Genomic DNA, 16,164 nt, shown 5'->3' on the forward strand with positions numbered 1-16,164 from the left:
TGTATATACCCATGGTTTAATTTACACTGAATACGGCATAAAGCACCAGTCGAATAAATAAATATATGTATATACTCATGGTTTGACGTACCCTGAGTACGACATAAAGCACCAATCAAATAAATAAATGTATGTGTGTATGCTTAGGGTTTAATATAGGTCGTAGGCCTACTTGACAATTTTTCGGTCAGATGACGAGGAGTTCGAATAAATAAATAAAGAAATAAATAAAAAAAATACATGTCCAGTATGGTCGACTATATGTTGATGTTGATGCATCTCTTCAAACAGAAACTCATTATTATTATCATCAGATATTAACATCTCGGTACTTATCCTACAGCATTTAACATGCTCTATATCGTTTTAACACATGTAGACAAATGTTGACATTTGAGTTTAAGAGAGCACGGAATGCGTGCAAAAGTTCCAAAATTAGACTTTGTTGAAACATATACAATTGAAGTCACTGGCTGTATGCGGCTTTAAGTCAAGAGATTTGTACAGGTACATGTTGAAAGTCGGTCAGTCGTTTATTGCGAACTTCTGGTTTCTTCCAGACATAAACATGACCTCCGTCAAGCAAGTGAAACGTTATTGAGTACGGCGTTAAACACCAAGCAAATAAGTACTACATATACTGAAACATACGAACATCATGATTCAAACCAATATGAAACTGTGATCATGGTTGTTTGTGCATTTATTAGTTAACACTATTAGAGTTAATTAAACCACCTTCTATATATGTGACATCAAGCCATCATATGTTTATTAAATATACTTCGGTTAATCACTGGTTCCTCAAATCTATAAGGCTGGGATTATCGACTTAGTTGTTAATTCATCAAGAGACACATGGAAATATTCGTACAACGTTTACACCAAGCCAGGTATAAAACTCATATTCACCCATAACGTTATATTCTATTTGTGCACGATTGTAATTAAAACTGCGCTTTGGCAATCTTGTGTAATGAACAGGTGTATGTGAACATGTATATGCCACGAAACCACGTGCAGTCCTAAGACATTCCTGTAGAGATTCGCACACTCCGACGATTCAAATTAAGACACAGTCTAGTCACGACTGTGACACGGGTGACGAATGTACGGAGGGTCAGTCGTGACGCATGACTGAACGCTGTTTAGCTAAGACAATCGTCTATTAACGCTCAACACGTGATCATCTATCCGAATGTATTCAAAAATAAAAAAGTTTAAAAGTTTTCTTTAAAGGCTCTTATCTGACTTCCACAACTGATATCAGTTCCAAAACAAAAGAATGCATGCATGTAAGTTCAGAAAACTTGTTACATGTGTAAGAGATAATAGTTCAGTATCGATTGAGCACGGCATTAGGTATCAATGATGTTTCAACATGCATCACAGTAAAGATGCATGCAAAAAAACGGGTCGGGGGAAAAGTGAGCGACTGGCAACCTCTGTACGCTACACCAGGTGAGGGTTCAATTCCGGCCTTGGGAGGGGCATATCTGGCTTTCCCCATAATCAATATTCGTCAGGCCTTGCTCATGGCAATAACGTTGAGCTCTCTACTGCTAAATTGATGGAAGAAGAGCTACATAGTGACAGCTGGGAAAACTGGGCGGTTCCATCGACAGACAGAATCCAGAACGACCAATTCTGTAGCTCTCCTTTCATTGGCGTACTATCAGTATCCAGTCGCACTCATAAAAATGAAAAATTCTGGACTATGACATTAAATAACAATCAGATAAACAAACGAATGTTCCGAAGACATTTTTATAGTTATTAGCATTAGTATTACATGCATGGGAAGGTTTTCAAAACTTTATCTTATCTTATCCAGATACGCTGGTAGCCATGACTGGTCGGTATTCGGTCTCATACAGCGCTTCTGACAATGGGGAGGAGTTTTACGCCCCTCTGCCGTGTGGAGTTGAGGAGCGGGAACATCGAGTGTGGATTAGAGGGGTATGCTATTCGCCTTCTGGAGACTTCTTCGCCATCGATGGCAGTAATAGCACAGTGGTGAAATATTCCAGGAACAATGTCGGAAAATACAAGATTTCTGACAAAAGCAAACTTCCACACCGACCACGTGATATTACCTACGTCAAGATACTGTGGAACGGTGTGACGTTTTCCGGCCTTGCCATCACCTTGGAAACAAACAAAATGGCGTACCTGACAGAATCACTAGAAACATGGCGACTGATTAAAACAGACGGGGAGTACTCTGGTGTCTGCTGTCTCCCCAACACAAACTTACTGGTTGTTGTCAACTCCATGACGTCATCTGTTGACGTCATCACAGCGTATGGACTGTGTCTGTATAGCTACCGAATGCCAAATCACGTATGTAAATCTCATGGTTATTTGGCTGTGACACTGTTCAATGACAATCCGGTTATTATAGTATCAGCTCAGACAGGAATCATTTGCATGAACATGAACTGGTCTGGAAAACGAGGAATTCGAAAGCCTGAGCTTAGCCTAAGAAGCATACAGAGGTAAGTCGTTATGGTCTTAAAAGAGCATAATTCTTTTGTTGGTAATAATCTCTTTTCACAGCATTTTACCGACTGCATTTCAAGATGTAATCTGAACAAAAACATCTAGCTCAAACCATAGATTTTCTACCAAGACTGTACAAGTACCTGGAAAACATCTTTAGGCAATGCAGCAGTTGATAGAGTTTTCTAATTCTGATTGACAGAGGAATATCAGATTTGATTACTCTTTTATTATTCACTGAATTCATAATTTTTAAGCCAATTTTGTGCTTTGGACCGTCCAATGGCGTTGCCACTCACAGTACTGCTTCAGCCCCAGGCTCTTTGTCCACAACTGTTGCTTTAGAATAATATAATATGTCCATATATTTAAAATGAACAACATTTTGGCCTATTCGCCTTTTTCTGTTATAGGTACGTTCATCCGGAAAAAGACAGATTCAAACCGGAAGGGCTATGTGCCATTGGGAGCCATGTACTGGTAGCGGATTTTTCTGGGAGTAGAGTGGTCAAGTTCAAGTTGATGGCTGGGGCGGCTGGAACAAACCGTCTCTTCCTGTACAAGATTGGCGAGCATGATGTCTTGGAACCTCTGGCCTTAGATATTGTGCCCCTAGAAGATGGGGCTGCCCAAATCGGGGTGGCACGGCTGAAGGGCAGGGCCCCTGGCTACCACCTTCTGAAGTTCATCAATATTACCCTGGGGGATAACGAGCGTCGCGGACAGAGGGGCATTAGCTTATACAGTCCCTCCTCGTCGTCCGCATGATAAGACCATATATCCACGCAGACTGACTGACTAACTTAAGTTGGTGCAATTTGACATGAAGATATATGTATGTAGTTTTGTTCTTAGTTCTGCGTTTTCACAGCTACTTGAACCATTTGTGCTGTAAAAATATTTGTAATATTGAAGTATTTTTGTTTCTCAGCAAACATCACGCAATAATGTCATGTAATGAACTTTACTTGACTGGTCAACGGTGGGGAAATCACTCACTTGTGTAGCCTGCGATATCACCTGGATCAGGATATCAAATTCGGCTGCATTTGCTCTTTCATTCCTTTCATTCAGTTCAGAGCGTTACTTTTGTAAACCTCGTCAGATGTAAAAAGGAATATTCCAATTAACTGTTCAGGTCAACACGTTTTAATCTCTCAGACACGCCTTTTAGCCCTCATTCCCAAGGAAAAATCATACTGGTTGCTTAAAAGAGAGGAACGACCACAAGATTTCAACACCAATGGCTTTTGGAAGGCGCAAAAGTCCACGAAACCCAAATCTTATTTTAAACTCGTCATTAAGATCACGATACTCACCTTACTCGATCGTGAAAAGAGCAGAGATTAAACCGTTATTTATCCTCCGCACAGATTCTGTCCATACTCTGAGGTTTGACAGATTCTGTCCATACTCTCAGGTTTGACAGATTCTGTCCATACTCTCAGGTTTGCCAGATTGGAAAGTCTTCGCATCTTCAATATGTTATCATATACTCAGCATTCAGATATTTACTTCAGGATGGCCCCCAGTCCCTATAGACGTCGACGAATAGTCTTTTTGAATCTTGGTGAACATTCCCGTGTCTAGGCTGCATTGCGCACTTTGAATTAAAGCTTGTGGTGCCATACACACGTATAACAATTAGTACCATATAATTGGTGGTGCCACGTAACATTGTAACCGATAGTGCAATTTGAATTGATGGTGCAATATAATTGGTGGTGCTACATAATTGATGGTGTCATATTACTGTTGGTGTCACACAGTTGGTCACAATACACTTTTGAGAATGTTCTTAATTGAGAAACAGTGCCGAAATATCTTTTAGAAACTGCAACCATTCACACGCTTTATTCTCTTACCTTCTTTTGTTTTTTGTTTTTCGGTGGAGGTGTTTTTTGCGCTGCAACAAATAAAGCCAACAGACCTTCCAACCAAGACCAACTTGAAGGTTGTTGAGCAGTGTTGTTGAGAAGTTATTTGCCAAAGTTTCCAGAATTCTGTCGACATATATTTGTTTATAACTATAATTGTTTGTGTGAATGTTCAACTGGGCTTTCTTTTTCAAACTCGTCCTAGTGAAAGTAATACACCCTGACTGAGCTCGGGTCGGGTCAGAGACTTAGAAGTGGACAACTTTGTACGTTTTTGGGCCGGGTTGTGCGCACTGTGAGGTAACTTCAATGTTTGGCGTTCTACCCAGACAGGCACCACTGTGTCTTTTTAAGGTTTCCAAACCGAAAGCTACATGGGAACCTATTGTTCTTGCTTGGAATATTAAAATTATTCTTATCGGACGGATTGTTGTTTTTGTTGAAAACTACAGATCGCCGCTGTTTCCTTGCGGTTGATATATTTTACGTTTTTGAAGTTTGTTCTTCTAGATCATTTACATTGGCGGCCATGTTCGATTTCGATCAAAGTTCAAGTTCAAGTGCAGCTCATGCTGGCCTCCTCTCCGGTCGCACATGGGAAGATCTTGCAGCAACCTGCAGATGGCCGTGGGTTTCCCCCGGGCTCTGCCCTATTTCCTCTCATAACACCGTCGTATAGGTGAAATATTCTTTAGTACGGCGTAAAACACCAAATCGTAACCAAAGGATGCGTCAGAATCATATACATGTACCCATACGTCCATCATTCAAAGGATTTATGAAGTAGGCCTACAGACAAAGTAAACAAACAAATTGTCAACTTGTGTATATGTTTAAGGCCTATCCAGAAAGTACAATGCAGTTTGACATACTGTAACGATAATATACTCTTACTGTAACACTGGTGGTAAAATTCTAAAGTCTGTTATTCTTCTTTAGCTTTTGCCTGTTAAGGTCGAGATAGACTAGATCTACTAAGAAGAGAATGTGGTACGGTTAAAAAATAGATTCGTCAAACTTTTTTCCAGTTATCTGCGTGCCAAATTGCAAATGAAATTAAAATTTAATTGTTATACCCGTACAGACAGTGAAGTTTATATCACTCCTTGTTGGAATTATAAAAGATGAACCACTTCAGATGTTGTTGTCGAATGGTTGGAAGCAGTAGAGAAGCAGTCTTTGTCTGCGATTACAAAACGGCCACATTTACCGTGCTTTCATCATGTCATCATTGACGTGTATAATACTGTACCAATTGGACAAACTTATTTCGCTAATTGCAGGCTGTTACTTTTATAGATACGCGCATTAGCTTGTCTAAACGTTTGTTTTATTGGATTCTCACCGTGAAGCAGGCCTAGCGATCACCGCCCCGTTGTCGTTTCTCATCACACTTCGACATCATTCCAACCTGATTAGTTCATTCATAAAGCCGCATTAGAATAATTTATGAGTTCGTTGAAATAAGGGCTGCAACTTTGAACGGCCACTGCTTAACAGAGTTATCGTTCTTTGGTATCATCCGACTTCCTGTGAGAGGAGTGAACAATGGACAATCCATATCGAAAATGTCGCTGGACTCGTGATTTTACGCCGACGTTGCGACAGTTTCGGGGTTGTTTGTAGACGTAAGGCGTACTCTTGGTCATCAAAGAGATGTTGATGTTGTTAATGCGTGTGTCCCTTGTCGCTAGTGCACAGACATGGCTGTGAGCTGGAGCGGACAGAGGGCGGGAGCTGAGGCCCGACAGCTTGATGGTCGCCTGTTTTTCCATTCACTGTTATCAGCTGTTTAGCTCTCAATGAGTCTGCCGATCTATATGCTGTTTATCTTCCCGTACCCACCACACGGCATCACCTGCCAAATTTAGCCGGCTTCCCTCTGCCCCAGGGAGCAGGACCTTTCTAGTCAAGGGAAAGATGTCAAAGGATTTGCTTCCAGACCGTGCAGGCTACTTTTTATTCTGACTTTTGACAGGTCTGCGCGTGGATCGAATCTCGTGGTCACGTATATATTACGGTGGAAAACTAGTGCTGATGATATGTTGGTTGTCCGGCCAACTGTCATCTTTTCTCAAAGAGACTGTGTCCTTTGAAGATAATGAGGTGCCAGTGGGATTAAACTAGTGAACTATGGCTAGTCATTTTCTGGAGAAAATCACCCGCCGTATTGCAGCGCGAACTTCTTCCTCTGATGGCTCCCCGACCCCTCCCCCCATGGCTGGGGACGGGGGACACGGACATGCGGCCGCAGGGGGTGAAGACGTGGAAGAGGAGTCGCAATATAAGGACATAGATGTGGCTGTCAAGATTGGGCGCAGCCCCCCAAGGATAAAGTCCCATTCCTCTAGACAGGGTACCCCGCACCCCACCCCACCAGCAAAGACTTCCCCTGACCACGACTTGGATGATGACGAGGTGGGTATGAGTGTCTGAGTGGCTGCCTGTGTGGGTGAGGGGGGATGTGGGTGATTAGACAAGGGAAAATTGACACCTGTCAGCAGATGGGCACCTCAGTCAATTGTAAGAGGATATGAGGTCAAACCCTGTTGTGAGATCAAACCCTTTAAGTTTTTAAGAAAAAAGCACGATGCAAGTCTCAGCTTAGCATCTCTGCACTCAGGGTGTTGCAGCAATTCAGGATGTGACATCCTGAAAATGTAACATTTTCATGACATTTTTGTGACAGCTTTTGTTTTTTATGAATGGACTGGTCACTAATACATGGTTATAGGTGTACATGGTTCTGTAGCATTGGGGTATATAATATGGGTTTGACAATGTATAATCAGCTGTTAGAATAGACAATAGTTTTGTTTCATATGAATAGCTATGATGCAGATATAAAACATTCAATTAAGCAAATTTCTAAAATGTTGGATTTCTGCTGAAATGTCAAATTTAAACTGAAATGTCACGTTAGCACTGAAATGTCATACTTTTTCTGATAGGTCACGTTGGCACAGAAATGATGCATGTACACTGAATTTGTCATGTTTGTTCCAAAATGTCATGGCAAATTATAATGGATCCTTGTAAACCTCTCTACCATGTTACATGTATTAACAGAACCTGTGGAGGTGCTCAGCCATGCTGGCCCTTGCTATATGAACCACTCTCTCTGAATGGGTAGAATTCATGTGCAGTCTATGAAGTAGATAAGGGGGATCAGATATCTGAGTTTAAAACATTAAAACTGACGTTCTTGTCATCTACCTCGCTTGGCACTCAGCGTTTTTTAAGTAAATAGGGCAGGTGCATGGCAGAATGGTGTTAGTATGTTGTAAATGGCTCAGTTATTAAATCTGGAATCTTTGACGTGTTAATTTAGTGAGGCAGCATTATACTTACATGTATGTCAATATTGAGACTGACCTGTTACAAGATGACACCATTGTCATTAGAGACAGAACTGCAGCTGGTAGACGGAGAGCTACATGTACGCAATGAAAGCTAAAGAAATTGAAAAGCTTTAGACGAGTCCAAATCAAGGACATGTTCCACGACAAGTTACAGTTGGAGAGAAATGGGATGGGTACATCTCATTGAGCAGATATATTAGCAGTATATTTAAGGTGTTACTGTACATCTCAACCTTCAAAGGTGGCACAAGACATAGCATTATTGAAAATGGGCGTTTTTAGAGGGCCATAACATATCTAGAGTCACACTGGTTCTGGAAAACGTTTGGGCACCCGCACTGTTGACCTCCCAAACTAAACAGGCTATACTAAAACTAACAAGTGAATTAAACAAAGTATGATGTTTTTACCAATAAAAAGCTAAATTTTCACATTAATTTTTTTCACTCACAGACTTAAAAGCACAGAAAAAGCATCCTTTTGAGTTGCATTAATAAAGATTTCTTCAATGCACAGTCACAATGTCACCATTAAATTTTGGGATCAGAGCCTATAATGTTTTTCTAGATGTGGCCATGTTTTATTGAACAGTAGGCCAAGGACGAAGGTTACTTTCTCCCTGTAATGTTGAGCTAAGATTCTGATCCCTGACTAAACAGTTTAGTTACCTGCCCAGTTTTGTTCGCTTCCACTCTCTGTCTGTCAGCATTACAAAATAGGAGGGCTTCAGTTTTGTATAGATCTACATCCCGATGTGATTGAGGCAAGGCTGAAAGCACTATGGAATTCTGGGCAAAAGAATGTCTTTGAGATACTCATCTGGTTTGCTTGTACTTGTATGTGTGTGTACTTAAATTGGATTTGATCATTATACATCTTCAATACGGGCTCTGAAATTTACATCTGCTATTACCCAATGCACCATGTAACATCCCTGCTGTCTACATTTGCTGATACCCTTGGGCAGCATGAGAAATTGTAACAATTGTAATAATGGTTGTAATAATAATTGTAATAATGGTTCAAAATGCAGTAGTACTACTATGTGTGGTAGTACTGTGTTTGAACTTCACGGCAGGGGCAGTGATCAATTTATTATTGGTAATTTATATGGATCTGTGATTACTGGTAATACAAAACAAAGTGTGGCTAAAAGGCCATTGTACCCACCTATGTAATAACAGTGTGAAGTGTGTGATATAACACTGTGGAAATATCAGGCATCCATCAGAGTATGGTTGTTGGGCAAAACCTGGCCAACATCTCATTAAAGGTTACTCCCTACTGTTTTTTTTTTTTTCGGGGGGGGGGGGGGGGGGGCTTTGGATAGAAGTTTTTTAACCTTTTTTACAAAATTGGAAACAAAATTGAAAAAGTAAAAAAAAAAACAACAAAAAAACAAATAGGACAGCTTAGACCTAACAAAGTTTTTCATGGATGGCATCACTTTTTATCTGTTCCCTGCCCACATGTCCAGTGTGACTGTAGCACTCCTATGATAAACTTGTCAAACTTTACTTGTAGTTGTTCAGTAGGTGGTCCTATTGCTTACTCCCGGAGGAATATACCATTTTAACGACCACAAGTCTGACCAATGACATCAGCGTGACTTCCATAAAAGAAATACACTTGTGTCGTAATGTATATAAATGAATGCATTAAATACTCTCCACAAACCAAGAGACAAACATTGACAAACATCAAATTTGACTGAGTATGAAACAAGGTTCCAAGGTATTGGGTCACACAACAAGCACCAAGACGAGGGTGTTAATTCTATTTTACCCAACAAAAATGAAGAAAATGAGACAAAAACGGCATTTTTCATGTGGCTTTTTTCTGCTTTTTGCCGTTCTCTTTCACTGCCTCTGCAGAGGTCATACATTTTAGACCAATCATTGACAAGCTAGGCCATTGCAGTTGACCTGGAGCTGCTTGCACAAAGGAATTCTAAGCCTAAGATGATTTTAAGTCACTAAGATCACGATTGCATCCCTAGCTTAGGGACCGTCTTGAACGAAGGGTCTATAAGCTACGATCGTTGTGAGTTACCATCAAAAATTAAAATCCAGTTGACCCTGTTGTAAATATTCGCCCCAAAATTAATGTTAAGCGCAAATACTGGCCTGAGATAAACTGTTAGTACTTTTCGACTCGGTTTGGAAAAAAGTGCATTGTAATTGTCTTAAAAAGATGTTACGAACATTTTTTCACATGTTCTTGTTGCTAGCTGCCGAATCATTATGATGTGGAACTCTTTGAAAATGAAGGCACGAAAATTGATTGGTCCATTTACCCAGGCCACCTTTATGTAAAATTTGTTGTATGATTGTGATTGTAACTTCAAAATATTACAATCGCCATACAGTTACTTTGTGAAAGCGGCATAAATTGGTTTTGCAATCAACTGTAAACTCTGTAGGATCTATAATAGATTCTAGCTATAATCGCTTAGTGCTAGCAGGTACATGTACTTCACAGCTGCATATGTATGATGTCAAGGCCTTGTTGCACAACATACTTGTAGGAATGTAACAGTTTGCTGTACATGTATTATGACATCATACCACTGAGCTCAGATTGGAATGTCTTGAAACAAATGTTTCTTTTTCCATGTCATGGCGCCTGGGTGTAAACTACCAAAAATGCAAAAACAGAAGTGATCTCTACAAACTGTGCGAAATAACACTTATCACTGAAGGAAATTCCGATAGTTCACCTTTATGTAAATCACAAAAGCAAATCTGACAAGGAAACAAATTCAAATTCTTTTATTTGTAAACATAAACAGTACCAAATCATATTACTTTGGAAGGTAAAGGTAATGGTAGGTGTGTTGCGTGACACACTCGCTGTTGTTTATAAGGACATCTCAGTTTAATATGCATACTTGCACACGGCCCATGACTTAACAGCAGGGTAGAATCTGCATCCTTGTTTAAATCTAGACTAATGAAAAATCTGCTTCACAGTTGGCCCCCTGTGTTGTGTTCTAAACCGTTTCATGTAATGATATCTATTCATCATATACACATACTTAACATGTTTATCCCTGTAGGCTGTGTGTGCATGTGCCTTGGGACAGAACCTTACTCCAGCAGAACTTCACTATTCAGGTGTATGCAGTAGTCCGATTTATATGTTCAACATTAAATGAAATTAAATAAACGAAAAACACAGAAAGCAAAACCCCCAAAATTACAATATGGCAATAGTTTGACTGTCTCCTGCTATTGTTTGGAACAAGACTAGATGGCAGACACCGTGGTCAGTTGTGGGTGGGGCCTTGACCCAGACATTCTTAACAACTTAGTAAGCTCTTAATTTTACACGTGATGTTGATCAGATAATTCAGATTAGCACAATGGATTATAGATTAAGATACGCACATATGTTTGGACTTTTGGGCTAATTTTGCTTGCTCCTAAATTGATGTAATCAGTAATGTATTCAGTGATGAATCGATATGTTCACGAAGGTCTCACTTACATAAAGCTGGCCGCCATAATGCTGGCCGCCGTCGTATAAGTGAAATATTCTTGAGTACGACGTAAAACACCTATCAAATAAATAAATAAACATAAAAAATGATCTAACACACCTTTTTTGCAATCTTCTTCCGTGCTGTTTTCCATGTCATTTCACGCATATTTCATACGAATTGCTGTGTTCTCCAGGCTCTCACGTTGGGAAACGTCAGCTTCTCTTCTCCAAACAGACTATCAGGAAGCATGCTCCCTGGGAAGTGTGCCAGTCTGTACTAATCCCACACGGAAATACTCAGTATTGGTTTTAGGTAAACTACATGTAGTTTTAGTTTAAGCATACTGCAATCAGGATGCTAAAAATATACAAAATAGGAAGTTAACTTTCGGTTTCGTGTACAAATGGACAAAAAAAAAAAAAAAAATCCAGCTGGGTTTTACCTTAACTTCCTCATTTTTTATATCAATTTTCAATGCATTATGCCATTGCTGGGATGCATATTATCATTAATGTTTGAGGCCACTGACACTTGATTTCTTGCTTCCCCATAACAGTATTTTGGAAACTTAGTCCTGGTGGTGGGAAAATTTTCATTAGCTCCCCTGTACAAATTAACTTTATTTTTGCGTTCCCCGTAAGAGTATTTGGGGAACGTAGTGCTGGTGGTGGGAGCCAATGAAAATCTTTCCACCACCTGCACTAATTTTCCTATACTCTTATGGGGAACCAAGAAATAAAGTGTCATTGGTAGCAGATGTCATATCATGCCCTTTCGGCTTCGATGCCCAATAATAGGATAAGGATTGTTAAACAAAATGTTAGGGGTGGTATCTGAAAAAGTGTTGCAGGGGTTGATATCAGGGTTTGCACACATATTAAGCATAGTAACACGACGACTGGCCCCAATGACACAGTCGGTAGAGCATCTGCTACGGGAGCGGTAGATCCAGGGTCAATCCTGGGCCGGGTCACACTTAGACCTTAAAAGAAGAAGCTGTAGCTTCCTCGCTTGGCGTGCAGCATTAAGGGGACAGTGCAACCCGTATCAGTATAATGGCTCGGGTAGGGCGGCTTACTTGCCATTGGTAAGTCGTCTCAGTAAAGCAGCACTAGATAAATGAGTGGTGGAAATCTGTCCTGAAACAAGGAGGCATATTACACGCACATGCACTGTAAGGATTCCTTTGTTGTCATATGACTGAAAAATTGTTAAGTACGACCATAAATCCTAAGCACTTACTCACTCACTCACTCACTCACAATAACACGATGAATATTCCATTGTTAATTCGGCATGGACATATTTAATACTGTAAATTACTGAATTCCTGACTTTGTGTAGAATCGATATTAGACAGAATGTTAGTGGTGTTGTCTCAAAAAGTACTACATGTATTGAGCTCAGGGTTTGCACATACATGTAGGTAGAACGCTATAACATGAGGGGGATATTCCATCGTTGATAAGTGTGTACATAGTAAGTACATGTACTGTAAATTACCAAATTCCTGTATTGTGTATTAGAATCAAAGTTAAACAAAATGTTAGGGGTTGTATCTTGAAAAGTACAGCATGTATTAACCTGAGCTTTTACATGCATATAAAACACAATGACCCCTATGCTTTGTTTGCATATTAATTACCATAAGTTATGATTCAGGATTTCAGTATTTTATGTATTGAGCTGATGTGCCTCCTACAGGTGAACTCTTTGGTAGCTTTGCTATCAAATCTAAGTTTATCATTATCGTTATCGGTATTTTAGCTATCTTTTATGCTAATCTCACCATGTATGACAATTTCTGGCAAAAAACAAAATAATGAATTGAGATGCGGTGAGTAAAATGAAGTGGGTGGTGACTGGGAAACTAGGAATCTAGTATGATTGGCCATACGGAGGTGATTTGGTATTTCCCTGTACACAGGCAGTCAGTTGTGTCCAACATGCTTTATGCACATGATACTCTATATACATGTATTTACATACTGTATTTCACCTAAAGTTTGATATCAAAAAAGACTTTAAAATGACACCTTAGATGCCAATACTTAACATTTTCTGATAATAATTTACAAAAGGCTCCTATATAGGCCTGTATGGTGGAAGAATGAATCAGAGTGGAGTAATATGTGTCACTTGTTTAACGGTAAACTTTAGGTGAAATACAATCTGTATACATGTGGATGTATATATAAACTCAACAGGAAACTTGACAGTGAGCATTAATTCAGATAGAAGTCAGTTCTTGAGGATGGTGTAGAAAAAGTGTAATAGCTCGCCCATAAGGAAACACACACAACTACACATTTGTACTTTTACCTGGATCTAACCAGATTCTCAGAAGACGGTCCTCCAACCAGACATGGATAAGGTTTGTGGAGTTTTGAAACATCTGATGGATTTTGTCTGGTTTAATGGCTTTTGTGCTCTGGCTGAGCGGGAGGGTGTTACCAAAGATCAGAAGGGGCCACCTTCGCAAGGCTTGGGGGATTTATGATGGTATTTTTCAAAGATAGGTTTGTTTATATTGCATTTTTATACACCCTAATTCGTCACACGAACGAGGTATTTTCATTGCAGTTTATGCACATTTTTAAGTTGCTTTTGAAGACAAGACTATGTTGATTTGATTGGCCAATTTCAAGGCTTCACAGAAAGTGTAATTTTCTCAGTCTACGCATATTAATGCAGTCAGAATGTGCTTGACTGTTGAAAATTCCTGCAGTACCACATGTAACGTGCCAGTCAGACTGATATTTGTTTAACTCTTCTCACCTGACCTAATTTTAATTGGCCTTGTACTGGCAGATCAGTGTTACATGTCATTTCAAGCCCTGTTTAATAATTCCACTAGTTTTAAGACAAACATGTAGCTATATTGTCTGATGTGTGTTCATGTCAACATCACCATGTATTGATATCACTAGGTTAAGTCATACTGTTAAATTGCTCATATGTTCATGCATAATTTATTCTGTAATTCTTCAACCTTTTCGCAGGTTTGCAAGGTTTTTTTTCAAGCATAATCTGAAGTCCTGAAATTGGCCAGTCCAACCAATGTAGTTTTGTCAGGTGAAAATTAAAATGTTATATGTTTGATGTTACACAACTGACCCTTCAGAGAGGCCCTGACCAAAATTTTTTCTTTTTCTTATTTTTACAGGTGACAAATTTTTTGTTTTATTTCCTTTAAATACTTAGGGTATTTTTGCCTATCATTTTAAACGTCACTCTATTTCCAGGTGACAGGCGCTCTTCCGAGATATAAAATTTCCTCTCATGCTGTTGAGCAAAGTCGGCCTTATAGCACTTTGAAGTGTGTGTAGCATCCAATACCCATTGATCAAGATGCCTATAGAGCGTTTTCACCTGTATCCATTGGGATACCTGTAAATTTCTTGGAGGACGTATACTGTTCTGAACTGATGACTTGTGTCCTTGTGTTTCCATAGGGTGTCCAGATTTCAAATTAATTGCTCATTTTGTGAGATAATCATTGTTAAATGTTCAAGGAAATTTTGTATACATCGTAGATATCAGTGTCATATGATGGCAAAATGTAGAATTCTCTGTGATGCCAAAATATTGCCACGCTATACCTTAAAAACACACCTGGTGAAATATAATTGCTGAGAATTGTGTGGTTCTGGTTATAGCCATGGTATTTCCACAAACACTGACGAAATGTGGACAGAGGCCTATCCCTTGTGCCTCCAAGGGCAGGTCGCTCAAGCTGAGGCTCTATGTGTAGCCTACTTGTGTAGATCCCCTAGTATATTTTTTGTAAATTGAATTAATTCAGTCATGGACTGGTATAACCATGGTGACAAATTGAGACCTTACACCATAATATCTGCTGTAACCAGTCCAAAAGTTTTGTTTTAAGCATATGTTATCAAAGAATCTCCAACATTTAAATTGGCTCCATTCCCAGCTTAAATTTAAATTGGCATCCACTGTTGTGTTACTCTGATTTCACAGTGTCAGATGCCCCCACTTGAGCCCCTTCTGTTGGCAAGAAAAAATACCCTTCGGGAGATCCCAACATTTTAAGAGAGGCCATTCAGGTGTGGGGATACCTTTTCTATGCTAGGTATCAGGTAGCTGGGAATTTATTGGTATGGATTCTGAAAGAGTCCTTGACATCACCTCTGCCAGATGCCAAGAAAACTTGGCTAGAAAATGTACCTGTTTATTGATACATTGTTGTGAAGTGGATGTTGTAAATGGATGCAGGGAAGTTTACATACAAGGACAAAGATGATATGTCTCATCCTTTAATCTTCATGTAACACAACCTGATTTTGGCTCTATTCTTCTTGATGTATTATTATTTTGGACAGTGTAAATAAGGTCAGAGCTGGTAATCTGATCTGAGGCTCACTTGGGTGCTTACATGCATCATACTTTTAGACAGACATGTGCATTGAATGCTGTATTGAGGACAGAATAAATGTTTGAGCCTTCCCAAAGCTTAATTAAAATAGGAAATTTAGTCAAATGGAAACAGATTTCTGAGCATAGATTTATTTTACTAGCTTTGAAAATTGTTGGTCTGAAAAGAATCTGGTCACCAGGCTCCGCTTCACATCAAAAGTATCAGCTGGACACGATGTTGGTTATATTTTCACATGCTGACCCCCTCTGTACAGGAGGTGAAAGCAACTGCTGACTTCATAGCTGACCTACGTACCCTCTTTTGTTATTAAGGGCTTGTAACATCAAACCAACAAGATTGTAATTTTGGCCTCACCAAAACATATCATAAATATGCATATATAACACTGAAAATGTTGACGAATTAGGGTACAGGTAATTAGTGTTACATGTGGCCTCTTGTTACATGTGGCCTCTTGTTACAAGTGGCCTCTTGTTAACAGGACTACCATTTGATTTGTCTCCCTTTTTGTGAAAAAGTTGAGCACTTTAGACCAGT

The 16,164-nt window shown here is 39.5% G+C and overlaps 2 protein-coding genes across 2 annotated transcripts in view; both read left to right on the forward strand.

Annotated features, from left to right (window-relative positions):
- Nucleotides 1–1,958: 1,958 nt before the first annotated feature.
- Nucleotides 1,959–3,279, forward strand: LOC135472108 (uncharacterized). Its single transcript, XM_064751462.1, has 2 exons — nt 1,959–2,498; nt 2,916–3,279. Exons 1-2 carry the CDS (start codon nt 2,164–2,166, stop codon nt 3,268–3,270), a joined length of 690 nt encoding a protein of 229 aa, XP_064607532.1. The 5' UTR covers nt 1,959–2,163; the 3' UTR covers nt 3,271–3,279.
- A 2,624-nt stretch (nt 3,280–5,903) lies between these two features.
- The window catches only part of LOC135472596 (SH2 domain-containing adapter protein F-like), a 44,256-nt gene continuing 33,995 nt past the window's right edge, over nt 5,904–16,164 (forward strand). The window contains exon 1 of the mRNA XM_064752165.1: nt 5,904–6,797. Coding sequence (XP_064608235.1) covers nt 6,513–6,797 — 285 coding nt within the window. The 5' untranslated portion in view covers nt 5,904–6,512. The remainder of the gene's footprint in view (nt 6,798–16,164) is intronic.

This window comes from Liolophura sinensis, chromosome 8 (assembly GCF_032854445.1).
Source record: "Liolophura sinensis isolate JHLJ2023 chromosome 8, CUHK_Ljap_v2, whole genome shotgun sequence".
NCBI lineage: Eukaryota > Metazoa > Mollusca > Polyplacophora > Chitonida > Chitonidae > Liolophura > Liolophura sinensis.

Coding starts and splice junctions, on each gene's coding strand:
- LOC135472108 (XM_064751462.1), top strand. CDS start 2,164: ATGGCGTACCTGACAGAATCACTAGAAACATGGCGACTGATTAAAACA. Junction 2,499..2,915: donor AGCCTAAGAAGCATACAGAG/GTAAGTCGTTAT, acceptor TTTCTGTTATAG/GTACGTTCATCCGGAAAAAG.